We start from the raw sequence: 13,962 nt of genomic DNA, 5'->3' as shown, positions 1-13,962 counted from the left end.
AGAACAAGTAAAAGAGTGTATGGTAAAGTGGGCAAAAAATTTTGGTTATAACATACAAATGGATCAATGGGAAAATATGTGGAAAAAAGGCTTGAGATTTACATTATGCTATAATCTTAAAGAAATTTTTTATAAAATGATGTATCGTTGGTACATGACTCCAGAAAAATTGTCAAAAATGTATAGTAATGTTTCTAATGTTTGTTGGAAATGTAAACAACAAGAAGGATCATTTTATCATATGTGGTGGCTGTGTAAAAAGGCAAAATCATTTTGGGCACAGATAGGTAGGATGATGCAAAAAATCTTAAAGATAAATATTCAGTCAAAACCAGAATTTTTTTTTATTGGGTTTTATGGATAAACAAATAGAAAAGAAATATGGAAGAATAATATTATATATGATTACGGCAGCAAGATTATTATATGCACAAAAGTGGAAAATGGAATCAACACCAACAACGGAAGACTGGCTATTGAAATTAATGGACTTAGTAGAGATGGACAAATTGACATGTTTACTTAGAGAAAAATCGACAGACACATTTCTTAAGGAATGGAAGCCTCTCTTAGACTTTTTGTTGAAAGATCAAAATAAAATGATGATATTGGGATTTGACGATTAACTAAGATAGCCTATGGAAAAAAGTGATACTGTATGTATATATTAAGCGACAGGTTTGATATATATTATATACTTATAGCTGATCTGCGACAAATTGGAAGTCAACTATTTTATTTTTTTCTTTTGTTGTATTGTTATGTTTTTGTTGTTTGACTTTGTTTTGTTTGTCTTTTGAAAAATTTGAATAAAAATTATTAAAAAAAAAAAATCATTCTTATTTGCAAGGCCACCCAGATCTCACCTTTGGTCCAGATGGAGCCAAGGAGCAGTGAAGATGCTCAAAACTTGTTTGCCCCCCATCTCTGCGGCTAAGTGTGTTTGTCAGTGTCCCCCCCCTCTCTTCCACCTACACTCCACTCCCCCATCTCTCTCCAAGATGCTGCGGCAGTTGAGGGCTTCCCCCCTCCCATGTGCCTGAATGCATGCATGCTTGCAGGAGAGGCAAGTGCGCGCGCGCTGATCTATCTTCTGTTCCACTCTCATTCCTCAAGTGCATGCTAACCAAGTCATCAGTTCTGATGATCATCCCAAGGCCTAAAAGCACTAACCCCCACCTCAATCTATCCACCCTTTTGTCTTCACAATGTGGCATCCCCACCACAACCACATTGCTCTTTCTTGATTATTATTTTAAAAAGCAAAGCAGGTTGGCTGAAGTCCACATACTGCAGCTGAAATGTCTTTATTTATTTACTGCATTTATATCCCACCTTTCCTTCAAGTTGCTCAAGGTGGTGCACATGGTTCCCCCCACTTTCCATTTTATCCTTACACAGACCCTGTGAGATAGGTCAGGCTGAGAGACTGTGTCTGGTCCAAGGTCACCCAGTGGGCTTCATGGCTGGGTGGGGATTTGAACCTGGATCTTAGTCCAACACTGTAACCCACTGGTGTTAGGAGACAGGACTGTACATCTTCAGACTGTGTGTGAGGGGAGGGCTATACCAATATGATTGCACCTTTGCATTAAGAACAGAAAGCAACACCTCCATCTGCAGGGAGCTTTTAACGGAAAGGGATATTTGGAGATGTGATTTTGTCATGCACCATTTTTTTTTTCAATTAACAGAGACTAAAATTACAATTAGCATGGGGGGGTCACAAAAAATTTTGAGCATACAAAGGGGGTACCGTACTCATAAATGTTGGAACCTAGTATATAGCTTCTCCTGAGCTATGTCTGTACCTCCTGTATGTGGCACAGAGCATAAGAGTTTAGCTTGTTGTCCCTTCCTTTGTACCCTTTGTGACTTCTCCTATACCCCAAATTTCTGGCCTGAACCATTGTGCTAGGCTCCTTTTAGCGCCTCTAGATTTATCTGCAGCACAGATCCCCTGTTGTAGCCAAAGTGCAACACTTCTGTTTAACTAGCAAGCAAGTGTCCCACGCAGCACACGAATAGAGGGGTGGAAATGTCCTTCTTTATACTCCTCATCAGACAGACATGCAGGCCAGGAGGGAAAAAATGGTGAAAAAAACTTTTCTCAATTTTGTCCAATGGAAAATTAAACATTTGGGGCATTAATGAACAATTTTCTTTTAAAATGATTAAAATAGTTTTTAAAGGCAAAACCCTCAAATGATTTATAAGAATTATGTAAGACAGTCTGCAGTATTTAGCTGCAATGAGCTTACTTGGCTGAACCAAGCCCCCCATCTCAAACACAGGGTCAACCTGCCCTTGTGAAGCATGACTTGGAGAGGCAGTTTCACCACTGAGGAAAGTCTGAGTCCTCCCAGGAGTTAGTGGACAAAGCTGGACTGCTCCTACTGTGAAGTAGTGAAAAACTTCAATTAATTCAAACTGTTCTCCTCAAACTGCCCACAGGAAAAGAGTGAAAGTAAAGAGAAGCCAGAAAGAGGGTGCCAGCCTGCAAAATAACAACAACGCTGTCATTGAGCTGCTAGGCAGCAAAGAATCGAGAAGGGCTGCTCATCTCACTAAGATGGCAAGTGTCCTAATTTGCATATTCCTGCCTAGTAGAGTGGGTGTGACACCCCATTCATGGATCTCCTCCTCCACTGCAGGAAAATTATTCCCTTGATTGTGACTCTCTTGTACAGGGCTGGCTCCAGGCATCAGCTTGCCCTGGCCCCGGTGTGTGTGTGTTCACACGCCTATGCACGCCCCCCCTACCCCCTCACCTGTCTAATCTTTACCACTGCCCTTAATGAAGATGGCAGCTGCGGTTTCCCTAAGGGGAATGAAGCCTCCGCCGCCATCTTTGTTGATTGCACATGTGCGTGCTATGCACGCACATCTCTGCCATCAACTAAGATGGCAGCAGTGGATTCAGTACCTTAGGGAAGCTGCGGCCGCCATCTTCATTAAGGGCAATGCTAAAAAGCCGTCTGACAGGTAAGTGGGGGGCGTGGGGGGGTGCAGATAGTGGAAGGGGAGTGGAGGGCCCCTCATGGGCTCCTGTAGCTCCGGGGCCCTCGGGCCAGTGCCCAACCTGGTCGCCCTTTAGAACCAGCCCTGCTCTTGTAACTGCTTGGAGGAAAGCAGAGAGGAAAGGGAAACAGGGCAAGCCTAGAGGCTTTATGGATTAATGAAAGATATATATGCCAAGGAGGGTAAATGTATTGGCCAGTAAAATTAAGTTCTTTATTACCTTCCATATAAAGTAGTAGTGCTGTTTTTAAAGAAAAAGTAATATTTTATTAAATTTCAAGAATTTACAACATGCTCTTCATCTATACCAGGAGTGGGGAAATGTTTTCAGTCTGAGGGCCACATGGACAACTTCCAGAGGGTGGAGGTAGGGGCACAGGCAAAAGTCAACAAGACCAGAAGCAAATGTGGACGGAACAATGGATGTGACTCTTATCGTTGTACAGTAAACTACATTCCAGACACACAATTGCCAGACGTTTCTATCCATACACACCCTCCAATGCAGGCAAGCAAGAGGCATTATCACAGTTTAAGGACATATTTCACCCCAGCAAAACCACTTGAGGAGGATGCTTAGCAGGACTGGCATGGGGAGAGGGGATGTAGTCTGGGCAGAGACCGGAAACCAGATAAAAGAGTCCTTCATTCGTTTCTGGGCTTGGGATTCCCTACCCGAGCTATAGAAATACCAGGTTGGGGTAGAGGACATATAATTTTAAAAATCCAAATTATAAAATAAACAGCAATACAAAGAAAAATACAGCATCAAACAGGGCAGCTAAAACAACAGATCAGGTTAAATAATGATTAACCTACAAAACTTAAAATGATTGGGCATATGAATACATCCTACCCTGCACGTTAATGCCAGTAAGAGGAGAGCATCATTATGGAGAAGGGCTCTATTCCACATCAGCACATAGCAAGCTTTCCCCAATGGTAGACTAGAGAAGATCCCCTTCTGAAGACCTCAAAACGCAGGCATTCTCCTGCCCAGAGTGCAAGATGCGAGATGGAGGCGAGACTGGAAGTAATTCTTGTTTTATTAAAGTAACAATTACATCAAAAGCAGTGCGCTTCATAGACCTAACTATGCTGACTCACTGATCCTAACTAGGCTAACTAGACATTCTCTGCAGCATATGGAGGAAGTTGACTCAGCACCCCAATCAGGGGGGCACCGCCTTAAACAGGGAAGGTCTTAGCCTGTAATCTTTGACTCCTGTGAAGTACCACCTTCTGACCATCCCGCTTCTCGCATTGTCTTGCAAGGGGCAAAAGGGTGCAAGCCTCAATCTGCCCATCTGACAGCAAAGGCTCACTAGGTGCTGGCTCAATCCTGGGGGGCAGGTTGGCAGGGAATCATTTGAAGTGCCAGATGGGGAACCCTGGGGGGGGGTGGAGCTGGCGGGTGTGCCAGATTGCTTGCCAACGGCTCTGTTGGAGTGCTTGGTCGGAGTGGGAGCCGCGTCGAAGGGAGGGCTGTCTGTGGGAAATTGCGGGCTGTCAGCATCTCCCCCTCCCTCAATGTTCTCAAAAACCTAGTCCTCCTCCTCCTTCGAGACCTCTTCCTGATCCACCTGGGGCTCGACATCATCCCCCCCCCCGCACTATTCTGCTCCACCCCCTGGGCATGGGCTTGTTCAGGTAGGCATTGTACAATTCTCTCACAGAGATGCTGGAGGAATTGCAGTCAGCCAAGATCTACACCAAGCTGGACTTGAGGGGAGCTTACAACTTGGTGCAAATCAAGGAGGGGGGCGAGTGGAAGACTGAGTTCAAGACCCGCTATGGCCAGTTCGAATACCTGGCGATGCCCTTCGGACTATCTAGTCCGCAGGGGGTCTTTCAAAACGTCATGAACGACATCTTTAGGGACTCCCTGGATCGATTCATGATCGTGTATTTGGACGATATTCTGATATATTCGGACTCCCCGGAGGATCACGAAGAACATGTATGGGCAGTGTTGCAGCGCCTCCAAGAACATTGCCTCTATGCCAAGTTGGAGCAGGGTAGGTTCCACTGGACTACATGGGAGTGTTTTGGGTATCACATTTCGCCATCCGGGGTGGAGATGGATCCGGGCAAGATCCCTTGCCACCTGTTAGAATCAAGTCTCCCATGGGGCTACCCTCCCGTTATGGTGGCCAGAGCGACCAGCTCACCACGTTCCTTGCCCAGTGTGAATCATACATACAGGTTCGTCAAGCTGAGTTCCCGACCAACAAATCAAAGGTGGCCTTCATCATCAGTCTTCTGGAAGGAGAAGCCGCCAAATGGGCCACCCCATAGCTAATCAGAAATAATCCCGTCCTGGGTCAATACACCGCCTTCATCGCTGCCACCAATGAGATGTTTTGGGTTCCCCAGCGGAAAGACACCGCCAGCTAGGAACTCTGAAACAGGAAAAGGGATCCATGGGAGTCTACACTAATACAATGGTAAATGTGGACTTTTCACTGCCGCACCCCCTCCGCAGGGGTGATGGACCTATTAGAACGGTCCGCCCCAGGCGCCTGATGGATCCTGATGGATTCCTGACTGCGCTAGGGGAATTGGAACCTGCTGAAGGCCGCCCGGTCGAAACCCTGGTGATGGAGTGGAATGGAAGGATCACCGGGGCGTTAGACTGGGTGGCTCCAAAACGTCCTCTCCCCCTGAACAGAACTCAGTTAGCGCCGTGGTATACACCACGGCTGCGTACTCTGAGACAGGAGGTGAGACGACTAGAACGCCGGTGGCGGAAATCCCGCTCCGAAGGTGTCCGGACACAAGTTAGAGCAGCAAGTTGCCTACCAAGTGGCAATAAAGACAGAAAAGAAGGCTTTCTTTACTGCCTCTATTGCGTCTGCAGAGTGCTGTCCCAGGAGGTTATTCCAAGTGGTCCGAAGCCTGGTCGGTCCAGTTGCTCAGGAACCCTTGGAACAGTCAAAAGCCTCCTGTGACACTTTGGCTAAGCACTTCGCTGATAAAATCGAACGCTTACGGAGCTCGATCCCGTGCACCGTGGATACGGTGGATGATCCAGAGTTGGCCAGTTGCACGCCGGTATGTTTGGATCATTTTCAGCCTCTCTCTTCTGAGGATGTGGACAAGGTGCTCTCGACTGTAAAGCCTACCACCTGTCTAACTGACCCTTGCCCATCGTGGCTCATTATGAGCTGCAGAGAGAAGTTGGGTGAGGGGATTAAGGCGGTGGTAAACACATCCTTGAAAGAGGGTGTGATGCCATCAGCCCTCAAGGAGGCAATTGTAAAGCCCATCTTGAAGAAGCCCTCCTTGGATCCCCAAGTTTTTAATAACTTTCGCCCAATTTCGAATCTACCATTCTTGGGCAAGGTCATTGAGCGAGTGGTGGCTAATCAGTTGTCGGCACACTTGGATGAAACAGATTACTTAGATCCATACCAATTGGGCTTCAGGACTGGTCACGGAACTGAAACAGCCTTGGTCGCTCTGGTAGATGATATGAGGAGGGCATTAGATAGGGGAGAATTCACCTTTCTTGTTCTCCTTGACCTTTCAGCGGCTTTTGATACTGTTGACCACAGTATACTTTTATGTCGCCTGGAGGGATTGGGAATAGGAGGCACTGTATTACGGTGGTTCCGTTCCTTTCTCTCTGACAGGTACCAACAAGTGGCATTGGGGGAGGAGGTTTCAGACCCTTGGCCTCTACATTGTGGTGTGCCACAGGGTTCTATCCTCTCTCCCATGCTATTTAACATCTATATGAAGCCACTGGGGTCAATCATCAGGAGGTTTGGGTTGCAGTGTCACCAATATGCGGATGACACTCAGCTCTATCTCTCGTTTAAATCTTCACCAGAGTTGGCTGTGAAGACCGTGTCCAAATGCTTGGAGTCCGTGAGTGGATGGATGGGAAGGAATAGGCTGAAACTGAACCCCGACAAGACCGAGGTACTACTCATGGGGGACAAGAGAAGGTTGGGATCTGTTGACCTGAAGTTCAATGGGGTGAGTCTACCCCTGAAGGACCAGGTCCGCAGCCTCGGAGTTGTGCTTGATTCCAGGCTGTCCATGGAGGCTCAGATTTCAGCAGTGAGCCGGGCAGCTTGGTATCAACTACACCTTATACGTAGGCTGCAACCCTACCTTCCTGATCATCAGCTCCCACTGGTAGTACATGCCTTGGTCACCTCTCGATTAGATTACTGTAATGCGCTCTACATGGGGCTACCCTTGAAGATGGTCCGGAAACTACAACTTGTTCAAAATGCGGCGGCTCAACTACTTACAAACAGTCGTCGCCGGGACCACATCACGCCAGTGTTGTTCGATCTACACTGGCTTCCAGTTGTTTTCCGGGCCCAATTCAAGGTGTTGGTATTAACCTTTAAATCCCTATACGGTCTCGGCCCGGTCTATCTAAAGGAGCGCCTACGCCACCAATTATGCCGCCCAACAAGATCGGCCACACAAGGCCTTCTCTCAGTCCCGCCAACCAAATCAGCTAAGTTGGTGGGAACTAGAGAGAGGGCCTTTTCAGTGGCGGCCCCCACCCTCTGGAACTCCCTCCCACAAGATCTTCGGCACGTCTCTTCCCTGCATATGTTCCGCAAGGCCATAAAGACCTGGCTTTTTCAACAGGCTTTTGGGACTTCTGGGGAGGCTTAATGTTCTTATGTTTGAAATGCCTCCTACTCTGTATTCTGCTGTTATTATAATTTATAATTTATATTGTTATAGTGTATTTTAGTGTATTGTATTTCGCTGTATTTACTATATGTACGTCGCCTAGAGTGGCCATTGGCCAGATAGGCGACACACAAATTAAATTTTATTATTATTATTTATTACATTCCGTGTCTTAGCCAAAGAGACTGACTACAATGACCCAGCCTTGATGTACTTCTATCGGAATGGCCTGAGCCTGGAGGTGTTGGACGAGTTGGCATGGACCTTCCCACCCGGTACTGTCGGAGCTGATCCAGTTGTGTCTGCAAATTGATAGCCATCTCGAGGGCAGTCGTTTGGAGCACAAAGCACAGCCGCTCCGTTCCCAGGGACCTTTACCTCTCCCCCACATCCGTTATCCTCCTAGCGTGGGAACCTCGACCTTGTCGAGGGTGGAGCCCATCCGAATTGGTAGAGCTCAACCATGCTTGTCGGAGGAGGAGAAGCGCAGGAGGGAGGGACTATGCCTATACTGCAGAAAAGGGGGACACCTGTCCTGAGGGTGCCCTTCCAAAATCGAAAAGGCCCTGGTGCCAGAAAACTCCAAATCCCAGCTCTCATAGAGGCTGAAGAGTTGGGAGCCAAGCCAAAGAAGCAGCCTTATTAGGAGCCCCTCCCGTCGCAAGCCACCCTACTCATGCCGGTGCGACTGACTTTACCCTTGGGACAGAGCTTCCAAGCCAAGGCCATGATAGGGGAAAGTTGGGTATTGTTGACCTGGAACTCAATGGGGTAAGATTGCCCCTGAAGCATCAGGTCCGCAGCCTCGGGGTTATTCTTGATTCCAAGCTGTCCATGGAGGCTCAGATTTCGGCAGTGAGCCGGGCAGCTTGGTATCAGCTACACCTGATACGGAGGCTGCAACCCTACCTCCCTGCTCATCAGCTCCCACTGGTAGTGCATGCCCTGGTCACCTCTCGACTGGACTACTGCAATGCGCTCTACGTGGGGCTACCCTTGAAAACGACCTGGAAACTACAGCTGGTACAAAATGCGGCGGCCCGTCTGCTTACAAATAGCCACCGCCGTGATCACATTACGCCGCTGTTAGTTCATCTACACTGGCTTCCAGTTGTTTTCCGGGCCCAATTCAAGGTGTTGGTATTAACCTTTAAAGCCCTATACGGTCTCGGCCCAGTTTACCTGAAGGAGCACCTCCAGTACCACCAACTTAGCCGCCTGACTAGATCAGCCACGCAGGGCCTTCTCTCAGTACCACCAACGAAAACAGCTAGGTTGGTGGGAACTAGGGAGAGGGCATTTTCAGTGGCGGCCCCCACTCTCTGGAACTCCCTCCCGTTCGATCTTCGACATGCCCCTTCCCTGGATGAATTTCGCCGAGCATTAAAAACCTGGCTCTTTGGACAGGCCTTCGGGACCTCCGGGGTGGGCTAAGCTTCTTATCACTATTACTGAATGCCCGTTGTTTACACACTGTTTTATGCTGTAATTTAATCCTTTATTGTCGACTGTATTGTATTGCTATGTATTTTAAATTGTATTTTAAATTGCAATTTACTGGAATTTAATTGTGTACGTCGCCTAGAGTGGCTTTGGCCAGATAGGCGACACAAAAATTAAATTATTATTAATTATTATTATGATTGACAGTGGAGCTTCGTCGAGTTTCATGGACTGGGACTTTGCCTGCGAGCAGGGTATACCCTTTCAGATGCTTGAACAGCCCTTGTTCATCGAGACCATTGATGGGCGACCCCTAAAGTCAGGAACTGTGACCAGAGCGACAGAGATGTTAGGGATGGAGATCCCAGGGCACATGGAAGAACTGTCATTCTATGTGGTGTCCCTGCCCCATCTTCCCGTGGTGTTGGGAATGCCATGGCTGGTACAGCACAATCCAACAATTCTCTGGGACAAGGCGGTGGTGGTGTTCACCTTGAAGTTTTGCCATCAGCCCTGCCAGCCTCAGAAAAAGCCAGGTCTAGATGTTGTGGCTGGAGCGGTTCTGCAGGAGAGGGCTCCTTTGCCCAAGAAATATGAAGAGTACTGAGATGTGTTTGACAAAAAGGAAGCTGACCAACTGCCCCCCCATCCCCCGTACAACTATGCCATCAACCTGATGCCAGGGGTGTGCATTCCGTCTGGAAGGATCTACTCCTTGTCGGAGCTGGAGCTGGTGGCACTGAGAGAATTTCTGGACACAAACCTGAAGAGGGGGTTCATTCGACCCTCTCAGTCCCCAGCAGGAGCACCTTTGTTGTTCGTTAAGAAAAAGAATGGGGAATTACGTCCATGTAATGACTATCGGCCGCTGAATCAAATCACCTTTCCCATGGGGCGCCTGGCTGGGAAATGTCTGGTGGAGCAGGCGCCACCTGTGATGTGGGCGCAGGCACTGTGGGTGTGTCTACCGGAGCAGTCTCCAACAGGGCAGTCTCTGTCACCCGGAGTTGAGATATCAATGACAGGGATCTGCATGCTCTGTGATCTCTCCCTGCTGCTAGTCCCCCCAACTCATCATCCCAGTCCTCAATGTCAGAGTCTGGCATCTCGAAGCCTCCCCTCCCAACCTGGGTCACAACACTATCACTACGCCTTCAATTTCAATCCTCCAGAGTCGATCCAGCAGAATACCACTGAGATCCATGAGAATCAACAGGGTCATACTCTCCTGGTCTCTCTCAAGACAGTCTCAGTGACAAATCTGAGCTTGAACCTGGACTGAAATGGTTTCAGATAATCTGCTTTATTTAACTATGCTTGGAGATGAACCACTACCTTCTAAAGAACTTTGCCTCAAGAGGGGATTTAAGTGACTGAGTAACAGTTACTGCAATCACCTGAGTCCAATAAGGGCATCTTCAGGAGTGGCCACACAACTGCATTGTTCAAGGAGGTTGAATCACTCCCTCATACAAATAAGAATTCATCACCTTTTGTACCCACCCAGTCAATCCCCTCCAGTTAGGTGTTAATAGCCAAGAAGGCCAAGGGTCAAGCATACAGGTAGCTGGCCAAAACCCTCCAAGCACCATCCTCAGCCATACTGACCGAAATTAATCTTCAATAACAGGACTAGATAGTGCTCCAGATATCTCCACACAGCCTGTATCAAGAGTGCATCAAGTTCAACACAAATATGAGTGACTCTACCCTCAAATTGATCATAATAGTCTTCTAGAACCTCCCTACCAGGGCCTGCTTTCAATAACACATTTACCACATGGAAGAGTTCTGCTGGGTGGCTACCTGAGGATGCAACGGTGATAGAAAAAGTGAAATTGCTTCACCACTGTCACTGCCAAAAAGTAGGCACGATGATGCACTCTTATTTGTGTTTGGTCATAGAAGCTTTGAGATTTGCACCACTTGTATTCCAGTTATCATCCTGCCTGTTTCACAGACCCAAAGCTCTCTAGAAAACCAGGAAATTGACTGGGCTTCACACAACTGAAGGTTCTGAGGGAGAGGGGCAAGCAAGGTCAGCTGCTCTTGATGAACTTGGAATCCCTCTTGAAGTTGATCCAATTGTAAACATTGGTGGGTTGGAATGGGAATGCAGACGTGAAGGCAGACATTCTAGCATGCATGATGGCTGCATAAAAGACAGCCATCAGGAGTAACAGGCACAACTGTATGGCAGCAAGACAGGACTGATGATCTAAAGAAAGATGAAATGAATGCAAGAAGTTGGGAGGGTTATTTTGTTCAGATAAGGCTAAAAAACAGAGAAAAAGCTGAAGAACGTGGAAGGGAGTTAAGTTACACAAAGGGCTGGCCGAAAACACTATGTGTAGCTTGGAATTAATTTGAATGCTGTTTAATGAGAGTACCAAAAGAAACCTTGAGATGAATAGGATCCTGACCTTTCTTGAAAGTGAGATTCACCAGGTACACTTTGAAGTAAGAACACAAGGGGTTTCTATAATGAAAATTTACAAAGGTGCTTGGGGGTTATCAGTACAACAGCTTTTTCTATCTCATCTGTCTTTTTCTGGTCCCAAGGAGGAGCTCATGGTGCACAGTAAGGCATCAAGGCAGGTATGTTGTTATAGCACCATGGAGCACTCCATATGAGTAACTTGCTCCAAGGAGGGCTGGAGGTGCACAGAGGCCTTTTGTGCCTCTGCCTCCAGTCCACCTCTCCTACGCTTTACCCCCTTTGTTGGACACCTGCAGTCTCTTGACAGGTCAATGCTTCTCCTTCACTCAGTGACTTCTTAACAGGTGCATTCCCTGTGCTGTTTAACTGATGGTGAGGAATTTGGTTCATTAAAAGGAAAAGTTGCCCATGTGAGTCCTGCCTCTGGTTTGTGGGGTTCGGTTCAGCAGCCTCCTGCCTGCTAGCCTAGGTTCAATAGGCCCGTAATCACCAGCATCAGGTTCAAACCAAGGAAAGTAGTCCAGCTCCTCAAGACAGTAGCCCTCTAGCCACTTATGTAGTGTCCTGGTCACTAAGTCATAACATAACCACTCTATAGTGAGACTAAGGCTGACAGGAGCACCAAGCTATATAAACTGAAAATTCCTCCAGAGCATTCAGAAATCCACTAGGAAGGAAGATGGAATTAAGTGATTTGTTTTTTTAAAAAAAGTGTATACATGTATTGTAATAATACATATAACAAAAATTCATATTGAACAAAGTTTAAATCAACAAAAATAAATAATGAAGTTCAGAAAGTATATTGCAGCTTCACTGCGTATAAGTCATTCTAATAAGTTACTTTCCCCCCTGCCACACACATACTATCACGGGTGAATTAAAGTCAATCCTCTTTCCCCCTCCTTTTCATCAGAAGAAACCCTTCCCTTACATACCTTCTCAAAGCTTTTGAGTTTGATTTCATACTGTAGTTCTGCGTCTGGAGGGACCTGAAACTTTTGTTTCCCAGCACTTCCAAAGCCATAGCTGTAAGAGAAATGAGAAACTTCTAAGAGACCGATCAGCCTGTTCCTTCTCCTTCAAAATGCATCATCACATCACCCACCTCTCAATCAATGAGTTTTAAGGCAGAGGCTCCCAAGGATACATCCAATCCCCAAAGTTAGGCTTATTTGCACTGGCAAGTATTAGGGTGTGTCTCATGCAGTCAAGTATGGTATGTGCCAAGATTGCTTCAAAGCAAGGAGTATACCTGGGCTTGAGATACACCACAGACTCTTCCAACTTCTCCATTTTCTGCAGGGCTTTGTCCAAGCCAGGAGGAAGGTCATAGTTTTCTCCCTCTCCTACTTCAAACCGCAGCTCTCGTTTGTCAAATAGTCTGTCTCCATGGTGACCTTCTATCTCAACTGGTACAAAAAATTGTATGTTAAATGGGACTATTTATTTATTTATTATATTCAATAGTTGCTTTTCTACACACATTTGCACTCGCAGCAACTTACAATAAAAAGTAATATATATTTGTAAAAAGTTTTAAAAAACAGTATCTAAGTCTACAGAACAGAAGCCCTCCAAAAGCCTTCCAAAGTTAAGATTACTAGGATTGTGTATATTATCCACTCTCAATACTTTAAAGCACTATATCAATACTAAGCATGATTATCTAGCATGATATGAAAGGAGATGGAGGGATAATGATTTACCCTAAAAGGCAGGCTACAAATCTATTAAGTATCTAATCTCACAAGGTGGCTTGCTACACAGTCAACAACAACTAACAGTATACTAACATTTCAGATTATTAAAACAGTAACAGAGCAACATTAAAAATAGGAGCAGCAGAATAAACAATTAGAAAAACACAGCACCCTAAAATTACCCCAAAGTGGACAGGAACAAAAGCATCTTTGAGGTAGGAATGAGGAACCTACAGCCCTCCAGATATAGTTACAACTCCCATAATCCCTGGTTATCGGAGAATGAATTCTTCCAGGTCCATGGATATAGGTCTTTCTTTTTTCCGACCACTAAGAAACACCATTTTGGACGAGGTATAGGCGAGTTAGCTACTTTGATCTCAGTTGATATCAGAGGCTCCACATCTGTATTACCTGATTTCTATTGTAGGGATGCTTCTCTTCCAGCCCTGATACAATGCCCCAACAGGACAACTTTAATCTGTCTTAATACCTATATCCCGCCAATTTACTGATCTCCTTAGATCTGTGGGCTAAATTCAACAATCTATTGAGTTCTATTAACTCCAATCATCCCACAACAACTCTTATTATAATGGACAATTTGAATTTAACAGTTTCCTTAAGCCCCCATTTTCAGAATATATGGATTGGAAAGATTTTTTCCTTTGGGACATCTTTCCAAGGATA

General features: G+C 46.2%; 1 protein-coding gene across 2 annotated transcripts in view; it reads right to left on the bottom strand.

Annotated features, from left to right (window-relative positions):
• FKBP4 (FKBP prolyl isomerase 4) overlaps positions 1-13,962 on the bottom strand; it is a 48,787-nt gene that overhangs the window by 14,521 nt on the left and 20,304 nt on the right. For both annotated transcript variants that reach the window (XM_061582557.1, XM_061582558.1), the window contains 2 exons: positions 12,825-12,981; positions 12,508-12,598 (listed from right to left, as the gene is read on the bottom strand). In XM_061582557.1, the coding sequence (XP_061438541.1) occupies positions 12,508-12,598; positions 12,825-12,981 (248 nt within the window). The remainder of the gene's footprint in view (positions 1-12,507; positions 12,599-12,824; positions 12,982-13,962) is intronic.

This window comes from Rhineura floridana, chromosome 8, assembly GCF_030035675.1.
Source record: "Rhineura floridana isolate rRhiFlo1 chromosome 8, rRhiFlo1.hap2, whole genome shotgun sequence".
Classification (NCBI taxonomy): Eukaryota; Metazoa; Chordata; class Lepidosauria; order Squamata; family Rhineuridae; genus Rhineura; species Rhineura floridana.
This window is presented reverse-complemented; position numbering and strand designations above follow the sequence as displayed.